This window comes from Saccharomyces mikatae (assembly GCF_947241705.1).
Source record: "Saccharomyces mikatae IFO 1815 strain IFO1815 genome assembly, chromosome: 2".
In the NCBI taxonomy this organism is placed as follows: Eukaryota; Fungi; Ascomycota; class Saccharomycetes; order Saccharomycetales; family Saccharomycetaceae; genus Saccharomyces; species Saccharomyces mikatae.
The window spans coordinates 89,375-103,937 of NC_079257.1; the positions used below are offsets into that span (position 1 = coordinate 89,375).

Sequence of the window (14,563 nt, forward strand, 5' to 3'; positions counted from 1 at the left end):
AACTGTTATTTTTGATAATAAACACCACCGACAATGGTAGGTTTGAATTCATCATCTTCATCATCAGCGTTGTCATTTTCTTCATCACCGAGATCGTTAACAGTAAACTCATCTTCGTTATCTTCACCAACTAGTTCTGGATATTTCTTTTCCATCATTCCTTTAGTATTGGGCAGAAGATCTTTCTGGAAAGAGGAGTATAGACAAGTATTCCAAACTCGTCCATTCAATAATATATCTGAATACTGCTCTGGTAAGGTCTTTACCTGGAAATACAAGACTTCGTCTAATCTATCGAGCATGCAGTTAGGCACAGCAGAGCTTGAACATATCAGTTCAATCATTGCATGCCATTGCAAACTCGACCCATAGTTACCAAAGAACATCGCATTTAAGAATGCAAATTGCAGTTCTCCAAAGTAATTATTATACGAATTACGGAAAACTCCTCGGAGCATTACAGTGTTCAAGTAATAGGACTTGTCCAAGAAGTCCTCCATTTCATGACCAGGTCTTATTGCTTCTCTAGATTTGAAATTAGTTATTGTATAGTTTAAACAATCCGCGGGATCTTCATCATCCCCATTTTCCATTTTAGAACCAGCTTTTTGCAAACTGAATTTTAAAAGCTCATTTTCTTGCACTGTGGTCATCGAAGAATCCACGTAAAAAAACTGATTCTCCTTTTGTCTTACTACTTCTCGGATTTTGTCCACCTGAACAAATTCGATAAGTTTATACCATGTATCATCTTCGTCAATTCTCGGGTAAGAAACCATCGCTTGCCGTTCTTCGAAGTCGTGAACAATATTCTCGAATTTCGCATCATCCAATTCTTCTTTCATTCGAAAAAGACCTTCGCTGTCATTGTACCAAACGTAGAAATTTCCCATGCTACAGTCAAACCAGTAACCATACCTCATACTGGAATCATCTGCATGTTGAAAATGAATAACATGTATGTGTCCAGTGGGGATATTCTTGATTCCTTGGAATGGTTGATTCGCTTTGACGTTGAACGAATATTGATCGATTCCTATAATTACATCAATCGGGGCAGATGTGAATGGTACACAATTCATTTTCAGCTTTTGATACTCGGCTTCCCCAATGGTTAAATGGATCTTAAGTCTACATCCATCTCATTAAACCCTAAACCTTTAAAATATTCATATTCGTCTGTCGCGATAATATTGCTGTAGCTTTTTCGTTTATTTCGAAAATTTATCTCTCTTCCCTTCTTGATTACTATAAAAGGGCTCCGCAAACACACATTACACTTTTTAACGTTCTTGCTTCCATTAATGCATATGTTAAATGATTAAATCTTACGAAATAATCAAGCAGCTCAAATAAAAATGCTCTCGTGAAAAAAAAAGCTGGGTGTGGCCACCCATCTAGTTCTTTTGAGATAGCTGAATCGTGATTTTGCTTCTTAAAACAATCTTGGTTTAATTTAACATGATGAAAAAATATATTAACACAGACCTGTACTGAACTTCTCGAAGTTTTGCAGATAACAATATTGCTTTTTTTCTCTGACTATATATCATTTCTTATTTCTTTGCGTCTATACCTGCTCTTGCAATCTGTCTAAGGCAGAAAATACCTTCTCTTTCCAATTGAGAACCTTGATGCGTGTGTTACGTCCCCCACCAGCAGACAATCCTGTCGAAAAAGATGGTAAAATGATATGATAATTAAACACACATAATAATAGTATATATGATAAGACTATATGAAAGGAGATGAGAAAAAATACAGCTGTAGTATCCTTATTTCATCTATTTCTTGGCAGTCAATCTTCTTAGGTAGAAAGCTAATTCCTCACCTTCCAAGATGTAACCATCACATCTACCGGATTGACCTGGTCTGGAAGAGATACAAGCGTATAATCTACCGGCGCTGAATTGAGATTCAACAGAGGATTCGATCTTGGCAGAAGCAGCTCTGGCAGCCCACTTTCTTTCAGCGTTCTTACTCTTGGCAACAGTTTCTTCTTCCTTGGCGTTCTTCTTCTTACCTAAAGTTTGACCGTAGTGAGCTTCGAACCATTGTCTGAATGGAGTAGCATCAATTTGGACAATGGCAGCCTTGGTTAAAGTGTTAGTTCTAACCAATTCATTGTTGGATGGATGGTAAACAACACCAGCAATTCTGGTCTTCTTGGAGATACCTTCAGAAGCCCAAGAAAAGTTACCGGTTTCAATTCTTAAAGCTCTGTATTTCTTGTTACCACCTCTAGTTCTAACAGAGTGAATTCTCTTAGCACCGATCTTGGTGTTGGCTGGTTGACGGCCTAATTCGAACTTTCTCTTCTTTCTGAATTGAGCACGCTTGGCACCGGTAGCGGATCTTTTGTGACGAGAATCACGAGAAATACCCATTTTGTAACTGTAAAAATTCTCAGCGAAATTTGTTAGTAAAGAAAGAACATCTTAAAAGGGGAGGGGTTTCACCTTATCTTGAACTGCTTGGTTATTTCCACCCGGTTCCTGTGAATTAGTCATGCTTTTGAAAGAGCCTTGTAATTTGGATAAAGAATGTGTCAGTCTGATTTTCCTTTTATACGTACATTCATATAGATCCTTTGTGAAATTCACTTTTCTTGTTGTTGATTCCTTTCAGAGAAAGGTTCTGCAGCATTCAAAATAATATGTAGTTCCACTAATCATAAGAGTATAGCACATACTTTTTGTCCTGGTGTGTTTATAACGTCTTTCTCTCTGAGCACCAAAAAAGCAAACCGTAATTTGAATGTCTAGTAACTTGAAGATAGGCCTGTACGTAACGTATATTAAGCAGTTCACATTCCGCAATACCATGAACACTGCGCAAGAGAAAGCACTCAAGGTGCCCAGCCCTGTTCACCGCGTCAAACTGGGCGTGGAAGGGAAAAACTAGATTCTCAGTGGCATTAGGAGGACTCACTTGTTTGCAGCTGGGTGGCATTCCTAGCACGTCTGGTAAGAAAACTAAGAAAAATGCGACCTTGGGGGGGCAGTGTCCTTCAAGCGCAAAAAAAGGAGAAGCTTTTGGGAAGGCAAGGGTGTTACTCCTGGTGTATGGATGCAGGAAGAGGAAAACCTGTCACATGAAAAAGTAATTGATTGAGACAAATCCGAAAACTTAACATAGTAAAAAAAATCATAACACGGTTCTCATCGCTCACTATTCAAATGGAGAGAAGGGAATAACGTGTATATAAGCGCACCACCATATCTTAAATTACTCACTGAAATGTCAACGTATGACGAAATCGAAATCGAAGATATGACATTTGAGCCTGAAAACCAAATGTTCACGTATCCTTGTCCCTGCGGCGATAGGTTCCAAATATACCTGGATGACATGTTTGAGGGTGAAAAGATTGCTGTTTGTCCCAGTTGCTCGTTAATGATTGATGTTGTTTTTGAGAAAGAGGACTTGGCTGAGTATTACGAAGAAGCGGGCATACAACCTCCTGAGCCTGTCGCTGTTGCTGCCTAAAATGCCGGGGTGGTTTACAAGATTAATAGAAATAGAGGACAAGCAAGGTGTGATATATTCAAAGTACACTAGCAGAAAGTAAGGTTTACTTTTTTGTGGCGCTCACGGCGAGAAAACTTTTCGAAATTCCTATAGGAATACAGGGATAATTTTAATGCGTTGCAGAGTGGTTTTTTCCCTTCATATATGGATACATGGCAGATTTATATACTTTGTTTTTTTGTACATGATACGTACGCTAAAATGACATAGACCAAGTTATCTTGTCGCATCTCTTTTCTTTTTTCGTACGTGCTCAGTCTTAATCATCTCATCTCAAATGGCTGTGACAAATTTCACCGGAAAGGCGAGGGATTTTTCTGTTGACATTATCAAATCAGCATTTTGTCAAAATAATGAAAAACTCAAGGTATATATATGAAAGTGAAGTTTTATGGTAAGAGGTTATTCCAAGGGATTCTCTGCTCATTGATTGTTCTGGAAGCTGCAGGTAAAGCATCCTATACCAAGAGACAAACGTCGAACAATGGCCAAAGATATTCTGAAGAACCAGGACCCTAAACTGCAGGCGATGATCGTGGATCACACAATACCTGCTCCCAAGGAGATACCTATAGATGAACCCGTTCTTAAAAGGGTTGCTAGACCTTTGAGACATGTCAAGTTTATTCCGATCAAATCGCTGGTATTTCAAAGCAAAACAGGACCTATGGAATTCTCATATGAAAAGAAGATCAAGACACCGATTCCTAAAAACAAAATCGTAGTTCAAATAAGCAATGTGGGTTTGAATCCTGTAGATATGAAAATCAGGAACGGCTACACATCATCAATTTACGGGGAAATCGGTTTGGGGAGAGAATACAGTGGTGTTGTCACTGAAGTGGGTGAGAGTTTAAACTATGCGTGGCATGTGGGCGATGAAGTATACGGTATATACTACCATCCACACTTAGCCATGGGCTGTTTGCAAAGTTCGATCTTGGTAGATCCAAAAGTAGATCCGATCTTGTTAAAACCGGATTCCGTTACTGCAGAAGAAGCTGCAGGTTCATTATTTTGCCTGGCAACTGGTTACAATATCCTGAATAAATTGTTCAAGAACAAGTATTTGAAGCAAGATTCAACTGTCTTGATCAATGGTGGGACTTCATCGGTAGGAATGTTTGTTATACAGTTGTTAAAGCGTCATTACAAACTGAAAAAAAAGCTAGTGATTGTAACGTCGGCCAATGGGCCTCAAGTTCTGCAAGAGAAATTCTCTGATTTTGCAGATGAAATGATTTTCATTGACTATTTAACATGTAGGGGTAAATCCAGTAGACCGCTGAGGAAAATGCTCGAAGAAAAGAAGATTTCCCAATTTGATCCAGTAGAGGATAAGGAAACCATACTTAGCTATAATGAGGGAAAATTTGATGTTGTGCTTGATTTTGTTGGTGGTTACGATATTCTAAGTCACTCAAGTTCGTTGATTCATGGTGGTGGTGCTTATGTGACCACCGTAGGCGATTACGTTGCCAATTATAAAGAAGACATTTTTGATTCATGGGATAACCCAAGTGCGAATGCAAGAAAAATGTTTGGGTCTATTATTTGGTCGTATAACTACACACACTATTACTTTGATCCTAATGCTAAAACTTCTTCCGCCAAAAATGATTGGATTGAACAATGTGGCGACTTTTTGAAGAATGGTACTGTAAAATGTGTTATCGATAAAGTGTTCGACTGGAAAGATCATAAAGAAGCATTTTCTTACATGGCTACTCAACGTGCACAGGGGAAGCTAATCCTGAATGTCGAAAAATTCTAGATACCCTCAGTACTTTTATTATGTGTTTTAATTCAAAATTTAATAAACTCTATGATTTAATGCTTAATATTATCCCATCCTGAAATTTCTATAGGTACGTAGTAGTATAGTTTAATGTTTAATTAATATTGTAACTGGTCTTGAGAGACTAATCCAACTTTTGCGTTAAGCATTATCGATGGTTTCAATTGGATTACAATTAATCAGCCTTACTGTAACATTCTTTTTTTTTTTTACTTCTCGGTCATTGAAAAACTCAAAGAAAATATTTCAAGGCCCTGTATGGTGGTCATCGATTTTGAACATATGGTGACTATATGATGTAGACATAGTTTATCCCTACCTCAAGGATTTCGGGCAAAGATGAATTCAGAATCTCGAGAAGATATGGCCATAAATAGCATCAAATTGCTGGCGGGGAACTCTCATCCGGATTTAGCAGAACAAATATCAAAAAAGTTAGGTGTTCCACTGTCCAAGGTTGGTGTGTACCAATATTCCAACAAAGAAACTTCTGTTACCATAGGTGAAAGCCTTCGTGATGAAGATGTTTATATTATTCAGACAGGAATTGGTGAACAAGAAATCAACGATTTTTTGATGGAATTATTGATTCTAATTCATGCTTGCAAAATTGCATCTGCAAGAAAGATCACCACTTTAATACCCAATTTTCCATATGCAAGACAAGACAAGAAAGATAAATCTCGTGCACCTATCACGGCAAAATTGATTGCTAACTTATTGCAAACAGCTGGTGCTGATCATGTCATCACCATGGACCTTCATGCCTCGCAGATTCAAGGGTTCTTCCATATTCCAGTCGATAACCTATATGCAGAACCAAGTGTTCTAAATTATATTAGAACTAAAACAGATTTCGATAATGCTATTTTGGTGTCTCCTGATGCAGGTGGTGCTAAGAGAGTAGCTGCTTTGGCTGACAAGCTAGATTTGAATTTTGCTTTGATTCACAAAGAAAGGCAAAAGGCAAATGAAGTTTCAAAAATGGTGCTTGTCGGTGATGTTACTAATAAATCATGTTTACTGGTTGATGATATGGCTGATACTTGTGGTACGTTGGTAAAAGCTTGTGATACTTTAATAGAGCATGGTGCCAAAGAAGTTATAGCTATCGTTACACATGGTATATTCTCTGGTTCAGCAAAAGAAAAGCTGAAGAATAGTAGATTGTCGAGAATAGTTTGTACAAATACTGTTCCGGTGGATTTGGATTTATCGATTGCTGACCAAATTGATATAAGTCCCACTTTCGCTGAAGCTATAAGAAGGTTGCACAATGGTGAATCTGTATCGTATTTGTTTACTCATGCTCCAATATAAGAGTGTTTTTACTAATAGTCTCAATTGCTAGTATGCTAAATAATCTTTATACTTATATTGTTCTGAGAAAAAAAGTCTCTTCCGAACCAAAACTTAAATAATGAAGAAAAAAAAATTAAAGACATTATAAAAGGGTAATAATTAAATTGATACAGACATAGGCTAAATAGTTTTAATAGAGAAAGTAGAAATAACCTCTCTTAATATGCAGATAATCTTCAGCTTTTCCTAAAACTAAACATTCTTGATTTTTTTTTAGGCTTAGTGGGTGTGTTAGAAACAAAGCTGTCGTCTATAGCAGTATCCACATCTTCTGTGGCTGATTCCTCCTCTTTTTTCTTTATAGTGCTATTACTTGTTCTTAGCCAATCATCGTATTTGATTAGGTTGTCGATATTTTCCTCTTGTTGTTTTACCATCTTCTGACGATCATTTTCATTAACATTTGAGCACACTGCTTTATAGAACAAAACATACGCTGTGGCCATATTTGCAGATTCACCAGTAAATTCCAGCACCGTTTCCTCTTTGACTGCTTCTACCGTTTCGTCATCAAAGAGCAACCAGCCGAACTTTTGATGTTTGCATAGAGAAACATAGTGGCCGTGCTGTGGCCCGCCGCCCATGTGAACGACAATCCCAGCCAGTTCATACTTCTGACAAACTTCAGAATTTATTGAAGAACAAACATTTAGCGTCAAGGGATAGTGAATGTTATTAAAAAGTTTAATATTACAGTTTTGTTTCTCAGAATACTTGAATCTTTTCAAATGTAATGTCAAAGTATCAGGCAACTGTTTCAAACCCACTAGTCTCTCTGCTTCCTGTAAGCCACAACATTCGTCACAGTAGAACTTGTTTGAGCCATTCAACATTTCTCGCTGATGATAGCTCTTCAAAATTGCTTGTATGTCTGTTTCCTCTTCTCCCTTAACTTCGATGGGGAAATCTAAAAATGGTTCATCTCTGGAAGTAACGTTGTCGCACGTAAGACATTTTATTTGATTTGTTAAAGTACCTTTGAATAAGTCATTGATGAAATTTGTGCTTGTATTCAGAAAGCCGTTGTTTTTAATTTTACTGGTAGCTTTTTTTTGATTTTCATGTTCTATATATTCACTCAGCTCATTCAGAAGGAAATTGAAAAACTCATGAGCATCTTGATGCATAGTGGTATTAAATAAAACGTTTTCTTTCTTGAGAACGTCAACAAATGAACTAGGTGATACAACACCAGTCAAATACGTATTCTCAGTTATGCATTCAAAGATATCCCTCAAACTGGAATAAAGTGTAGCATTATCCAATCCGTTTAAGTTATGATCAATATTGATTACTGGTCCACGAATAAGAGCGGATTTCTTTCTATGTTCTGGAGATATTTGCGAAGATGAACTTGATCTTCTAGTATCTCTTTTATCTAGAGGGAAAAATAAGCTGCTGGTACTTTCTCCTCTTAAATCCAAAGTATTGCTATTACTACTACCTCTTGAAGGATTTTCACAAGTAATAGCTCTGCCAACAATAATTTTACGAGGTACATCCAGAGGTCTCTCTGTGACGTCCTCGGAACTCAATCTGCTCGGAGCACCAGGCTCGTTGGGTGTTTTTACCACCAAAGGAGGAGCGTCTTGTGAACTAGAAGGGGGTTTGGGGATACTCAATACAACTGGACTTCCTTCTTTTTTATTGTTATCTTGTGCATGTTTCGCACTAAAACTTTTGAAAAATTTACTCTTTTTTTCTGAAAGCCCAGTTGTATTTGAAGTTACAGAATTAATAATAGCCGGTTTTCCGTCATCGGTAGACTGAGATTTAGAATTGGGCACATGTCCATTGGTAATAGTACTGCTCCTTTCAAAGCTTGCTTCGGTAAATATTCTTGGTCTATTGCCTCTCATTTCATTCTTTCTTGGGTGACCAGATTCTATTGGCTTTTCTGGAAACTGTAGAATATTTTCACGTAATGGGGACAGATTATAAAGACACTGAAGGACAGAATTACAGTAGCATGTATTACCGAAATTTTCATACCCGAAAACCTTATTGGATCCGTCTCCATATGGCATTAAGTCGGAAACCTTTGTAGCTAGTATAGGCGAATCAGGTGCTTGCATAATACTTCCATACGTGCTTATAGGTTTCATCATCAACACGTTAGATGTCTCATCCTGACTGTGACTCACGCTGTCTTGGTTACACGTTTCAGAATCACATTCTTTTCCAGAAGAAGCCTGTAAGTTATTGCATTCATTCAGAAAGGATTCTTTGGTGTCCAAATTAGAGACCAATAATGAACTGGAGGGATTGTCAGAGGATTCGCTATTACAAAATTCGTCAGTTATATCATGACTTACAGCTTCAAAATCAGTTTTCTCTACTTCTTCTGTAATGGTATCACTGGCTGCTTTTTTCTTCTTCCCTGATTTACTTATCGTCAACCATCTTCTGATCATGATTGCACTCTTTTTGCTCGGCTCTTATGATGTGTCGTTAATGAAAGTACTGGATCTCTACAAAAGCTAAAATTTGGCCTTGTCAATAAAAAATAGCTCGATGGGTTGCACAGTCAAGGGTAAGATCTAATGTGACCAGTAGTAGTACTATCTAAATGAATGAAAAAAAAAGAAAAACGAACAGGTGAAAAAAATCAATTCAAAACCCAGGAAAAATACTATGTCTGTCTCTTCTATTAACGGATTTCTTCTAACGTGGTGGTCCAATTACGTTCTTTGAGTACCTTATCTTTGTAGCTGAATTGCCTCATCTCTATATTCAACATTTTCGGATTGATGTATTTTTCAGCCTTCCGCTGAAAGTGACGACGGTCTCCAAACGAATAGGGATAAGAAGCAAGGATGGAACGTTGAAGAAAAAAGCTAAGTGCAACCAACATACAGATGAATGTAAAAGTGTTGTCATAATTCATGAGTCTTAGTTAAAGGATACAGATGAGTGCATTGTATATAAAAGATTAAGAATGGGAGTGAAATAAATAGGTAGCGGAATAAGTATTATATTGTAGTGTCCTTATCTTATATAGGACGTTGAGATAATAAACTGACAGATAATAGTTGTGTTCATCTATTCTTGACTACTGATACATTGGAAAACAATGCAAGAAAGAATATGTATAAATAGAAGGACTCGAAGTCCTAAATAGCTGTGTTAGCAGCATTCGTTAGTAGAAACATCACGGCCATCAAAATCCTTGCTCCATGTTCATATCAAACCACCCAAAAAAGTCATCGTTACTGGAATTTCCTTCAAGCCAGCCTGCACTTTGTTGCTGAAAAAAATCTGTCAGTTTATTTCCGGGAGTCTTCACATTATTTTCATTATCGATGCTTTGGTAGTTAAAGGGAGTTATAGTGTTTGCGCCGGAGAATTGTTGATTAGCTCTATTAATATTATTATTGATGCCGCTTTTGGCAAACAAGCTTAAAGGCGGGTATGCAGTGTTTTTAGATGAACCAGGATCGGAAACAACGGAATGCAAATCTGTCATGTTGTTTGACTTAAAAGCAACCGGTGTACGTGAGTGAGACATACTGCTCTGTGATCTTTCAATGGCGTTTACGTTATTGAATTGATTATTATAATTAATCGCAACATTTTGTAGATTGCTGTGTTCTCGTGGGCGCGGGTGATCCATACCCGACGTAACAGTATCTGGTAAACTACCAACAGGGTTCCTCAATGCTGGAACTGATGTAGGAAGGTGATTAACTGGTGTACTTGCTGATCTTTTCATAGAGAGATCAGAAATTACGTTTAGTCCGTTATTATAATAGTCTAAATTAGTACTTCTTGGATTATTATTCAAAGTAGGGCCAGAAGCGATCGGATAACTTGAATTGAAGGGCATAGTCATGACATTAGAGGCATCTAGTAGGGTCCTGCCGTTGTTATAATCGTTATCTTTTCCAGTATTAGCGAATAAGCTCTGAAATTTGACGCTACCTGTTTCTCCGAGCATGGAAAGCGGTATTCCATTGATTTCCATTATTGAACCATCAGAGTCTCCGTTATTCGTCTTGGCTAGTTTTTCTGCCTGCTTCAAGGCATTCTTGGTAGGAATCAAAGTAGTAACAGTAGTTCCACTTGGTGTTGTTTTTGTAACAGTTTCAAAGTCGTCTCTAGAAATATGGTTATATAACGGCAATGGATAAAGTTTTCTGTCCATGATCCCACCCGAAGATGAAGGATCGTTGTAAACGCCATTTAAAGAATGTTTTTTTTTCTTAGCGGCTTTTTCTAATGCCTGCTTATTATAGTCGGGATCCATTTCTCTTCTTCTAGCCTCATGAACACACCAAACTAAGTCATAGAACAAGGATCCTGTTAAGTGTGATCTCATTCTAGAAATAATACCATCTTCCTCTACAAAGACTTCCGGATGCATAATTAATACGAAATTCAATTTCTCTAACATACTTGCAGTCCTCGAAATATCATTCTCTACACTGGTGGCCCATGCAGTTAACTGATTTCTATAAAGTCTATGAATAGTGACCACTGATTGTCTTGCTGAATCAAAATATTTGTCAGGAAGTAAAGGGGTCAGTTGCAATTTGAACAGTATCAATGCAGAAAATGTAGCAGCTTGTCGAATGTAAATAGGAAGTTCAATAAGTTGTTGTGTTTCTAAAAGGTTGTTCAATAAAGTAACGATTTTAGTAGCTGTTAGATAAGCTTCCGTGACATATGGAATTTGATCAGTAGGGGGAGTTTCAGGTAAGAATGCAAAACAACAAACTGTTAGTTTAACATAAAGAAAATAGATATTTACAACGTCGTCATTCTGGAAATTTAAAGTTTTCGCTAATAAATCCAACTCTTTCCCTAAGATAGACAAGGTTTCCGCACGGTATTTTGGCTCCAATAAACCATCAGGGCTGGAAACGGAAGATCCAATAATATGGGATAATTTTGCTTGGAAATTGGCTAAGCTTAATAATCTTCTAAATCTACCCGGCAGTTTGTATTTACTTTCAATGTGTGGCTCCTTCGTTTTGATATTTTTATCACTAACATTGTTATTATTGTTACTACTACTACTATTGTCGTTGTCTTCCTCTGATTCTTCGTCACTACAAGATAAAGCTTTTTCTAACAAATAGTCTGTTTGTGAAGTTGGTGGCAAACCAAGAATACTTGCCCAACAAAGTTCGGCAAAAAATATCCCTAACCAAGTCCTAGTTCTCCACTTTTCTGCATTTGGCATTGAAGTCTGAGTTCTTGTAAATTCTGAGATAAATTCACCTCTATGCAAACCAAGTTGGTAGGACAATGATTTAGCTAATCCTACAAAGCGGTAAGAACAATCATCTAGAACTTTTTGATTAGGCAAAGGCCAAATGCATAAAATTAGTAAAGCTTGAGAGATATGTGTGGATCGGGGAGTTCTTATCCAACAAGTTTCTATAGCCAATTGTTTGATCAAGGAGCTTAATTTGCAATACATAGTTGGTTCAGGATCAGACAAACATGCTGTCAACATGACGGTCCAGAAAAGTAGTTGAGATTGAGAGTAGAGCTCGGTAGCATTATTGGAATACATTATAGGAAAATATGGTAGGTATCTAGTCACAAAAATATGATGCAGTTTATTCGCTTTCTCAATGGAAAGGCTTATATCACCCAGTACAAATTCATCTACGTTTGCATGTGGCGAAGGTAATAATGGCATAGTCGTGGTAGTGGCTACAACAGGTGTTTTTGTTTTATGGGTGTTGTTGTTTACATCAACATATTTCGCTGCTCCAAAGGGTGTCTTGTTCGTCGCAGCAGTAACGGCGGTTGATGAAGCATGCGGAGAATAGGCTGTGTGATTTGGCGAGAAGGGGCCGCTAGGTGTGTTATTTACTGAGTTATTCTTGTAATAAGCCATTTGCAGAGCGGGAGGTAAAGACTCTTTGGAGTTATTGGGTAATGCTGAGTCATTCAGCAGAGGCGGCAATTTGTTCGGTTCTGTCGCTACAAGGCTCTTCGAGCTTTGAGCCAAAGAAGATGCGCGTAATTTAGTGCGAGGTGATGCCTCATTATTCTTATTGTTGACGTGATTGGCTTGAAGGAGCTGTGGCTCCCTGGACAAATACGTCTGGACTGACACCTTGGAATCTCGTTGAGCTGCGGAAGAAGTTGGAGAGCCTGATGAGGGAGAAGAATCTTGGTTAGGAATAATAGTACCCGGGGTTGGTGTTGGATGCAGATTAAGTTTATTCAAAAGGTTATTACCCATAGGGATATGTTGTAGAAGATGAACAAAAACACCGTCATTAGCCAGAAGAGTATCGAGTTTAGATTTAATTTCATCTACATCTTGTCTCAGTAATTGCAACTGGGAGCCCTTTTTAGGCCTAAATTGTGGATTAATTTCACAGTGGAGACCAATTTTTTCGCATCTAGAGCAAGGATGAGGAAAGTTTTGGCTGGCATCGCACTTGATTTTGTGCTGTCTACAATGTGTACATGATGTGACTGGTCTATGATTAATTTGATGACTGTCATCATGATGAGATATTCGTTGTTTCTTGTTAGAAAATTGCTGCTGTTGCAACTGCTGCTGCTGCTGCTGCTGCTCCGGCTGTCTTTTCATATGAGAAGAATTAAAATCTTGGTCTTGGTCAGAATCTCGATTATCCTTCACCATAACGAGAATTCGGATGTGCAGCGCCCAATATTACTGGTATGTAGGTCTTATGACATTAGGGTTTTTTCAGAGAATTATATAGAGATATGTATAGAAACAGAAACTTGTATTTTTATAGCCATTCCTTTACATGATGTAAAGAAAAATGATCCAATGAACGGCCCTTCGTGTAGAGTGAGGTTGAACTAGAATAAAAGAAAAGTAAAAGTCTTACTTGGATATATATATATATCAATTATACCGTTCTATATAGTAAGATTGTTTATTGAAGGCTTATTTGGACTTGGTAAACCTCAAGTAAGGTTTAATTTCGTTAAATTCACCAAATTTAGTCTTGGCTTCCTCATTGGAAACAGATGGGGGAATAATAACGTCATCGGCGGGCTGCCAATTAATTGGAGTGACCACGCCCTCCTTGTCACTTAATTGCAATGCGTCAATAACCCTTAGCACTTCTGAGGTGTTTCTCCCGACTGTGGAAGGGTAGGTGAAGATAAGCCTGATCTTCTTCTTGGGGTCAATAACGAAGACTGATCTCACGGTCTTTAATGAACCATCGTTGATATTCTTGAATCCTTCAGCATCTACCATGTCGTATAAAAAGGCCACGTTTCTGAAAGTGTCGCCAATGATAGGAAATCCAACATTCTTCACCTTTGCAATTTCCTTGATGTCTTGAATCCATTTTTCATGCGATTCAACATCTTCCACTGAAAGACCGATCAATTTCACGTTTCTCTTGTCGAATTCTGGCTTTAATTTGGCGAATGCGCTAACTTCAGTAGTACACACGGGCGTAAAGTCTGCTGGATGGGAAAATAAGACCCCCCAAGAATTACCCAAGTAGTCGTAAAAGTTGATTTTGCCGACTGTGGTGTCAGCATCGAAGTTAGGCGCGTCTGAGTTTATTCTTAGTCTTGGTTGGTCACTTTGCTTGAACTGTTTGCACAGAATAGGTGCTGTGGCAAATGTTTTAATTGTCTGGGATTGCAAGTGAGCCTGTCTGGGGAGAGTCCACACAGTTCTCTTTACCTGAGCACTACAAATTCTACTAAACATTCTATGATTTCTTACTGCCTCAAACTCTGCCGTCTTACCTGAAGAGCGTATAAACACACTTTTTTCATAATTTCACTCCTCTTTTTATATACTAATAGCGACATCCGGGCCCCTTCCTTACGTAATTAAAAAATCTCCGGGGTTGTTTCTCTTCCGGGAAACCCCTTCCCGGAGATCATGGCTGAAAAAAAAAAAATAGC

The 14,563-nt window shown here is 37.9% G+C and overlaps 8 protein-coding genes across 8 annotated transcripts; 3 read left to right on the forward strand and 5 right to left on the reverse strand.

The window, feature by feature from the left end:
• Positions 1-5: 5 nt before the first annotated feature.
• AAR2 (U5 snRNP complex subunit AAR2) lies at positions 6-1,082 on the reverse strand (the record flags this gene model as incomplete). Its single annotated transcript, XM_056221686.1, has 1 exon — positions 6-1,082. The coding sequence occupies one exon, from the start codon at positions 1,080-1,082 to the stop codon at positions 6-8; it is 1,077 nt and encodes a 358-aa protein (XP_056080292.1).
• A 702-nt stretch (positions 1,083-1,784) lies between these two features.
• On the reverse strand, positions 1,785-2,387 carry RPS8A (40S ribosomal protein eS8; the record flags this gene model as incomplete). The annotated part of the gene is made up of 1 exon (XM_056221698.1): positions 1,785-2,387. The coding sequence occupies one exon, from the start codon at positions 2,385-2,387 to the stop codon at positions 1,785-1,787; it is 603 nt and encodes a 200-aa protein (XP_056080293.1).
• Positions 2,388-3,240: 853 nt separating this feature from the next.
• Positions 3,241-3,489, forward strand: KTI11 (Kti11p; the record flags this gene model as incomplete). The annotated part of the gene is made up of 1 exon (XM_056221709.1): positions 3,241-3,489. The coding sequence occupies one exon, from the start codon at positions 3,241-3,243 to the stop codon at positions 3,487-3,489; it is 249 nt and encodes an 82-aa protein (XP_056080294.1).
• A 526-nt stretch (positions 3,490-4,015) lies between these two features.
• On the forward strand, positions 4,016-5,305 carry AST1 (Ast1p; the record flags this gene model as incomplete). The annotated part of the gene is made up of 1 exon (XM_056221720.1): positions 4,016-5,305. The coding sequence occupies one exon, from the start codon at positions 4,016-4,018 to the stop codon at positions 5,303-5,305; it is 1,290 nt and encodes a 429-aa protein (XP_056080295.1).
• Positions 5,306-5,668: 363 nt separating this feature from the next.
• PRS4 (ribose phosphate diphosphokinase subunit PRS4) lies at positions 5,669-6,649 on the forward strand (the record flags this gene model as incomplete). The annotated part of the gene is made up of 1 exon (XM_056221731.1): positions 5,669-6,649. One exon carries the CDS (start codon positions 5,669-5,671, stop codon positions 6,647-6,649), a length of 981 nt encoding a protein of 326 aa, XP_056080296.1.
• A 218-nt stretch (positions 6,650-6,867) lies between these two features.
• On the reverse strand, positions 6,868-9,105 carry UBP13 (ubiquitin-specific protease UBP13; the record flags this gene model as incomplete). Its single annotated transcript, XM_056221742.1, has 1 exon — positions 6,868-9,105. One exon carries the CDS (start codon positions 9,103-9,105, stop codon positions 6,868-6,870), a length of 2,238 nt encoding a protein of 745 aa, XP_056080297.1.
• A 746-nt stretch (positions 9,106-9,851) lies between these two features.
• On the reverse strand, positions 9,852-13,304 carry SEF1 (Sef1p; the record flags this gene model as incomplete). Its single annotated transcript, XM_056221753.1, has 1 exon — positions 9,852-13,304. One exon carries the CDS (start codon positions 13,302-13,304, stop codon positions 9,852-9,854), a length of 3,453 nt encoding a protein of 1,150 aa, XP_056080298.1.
• Positions 13,305-13,577: 273 nt separating this feature from the next.
• Positions 13,578-14,363, reverse strand: PRX1 (thioredoxin peroxidase PRX1; the record flags this gene model as incomplete). Its single annotated transcript, XM_056221764.1, has 1 exon — positions 13,578-14,363. One exon carries the CDS (start codon positions 14,361-14,363, stop codon positions 13,578-13,580), a length of 786 nt encoding a protein of 261 aa, XP_056080299.1.
• Between the last annotated feature and the right edge of the window lie 200 nt (positions 14,364-14,563).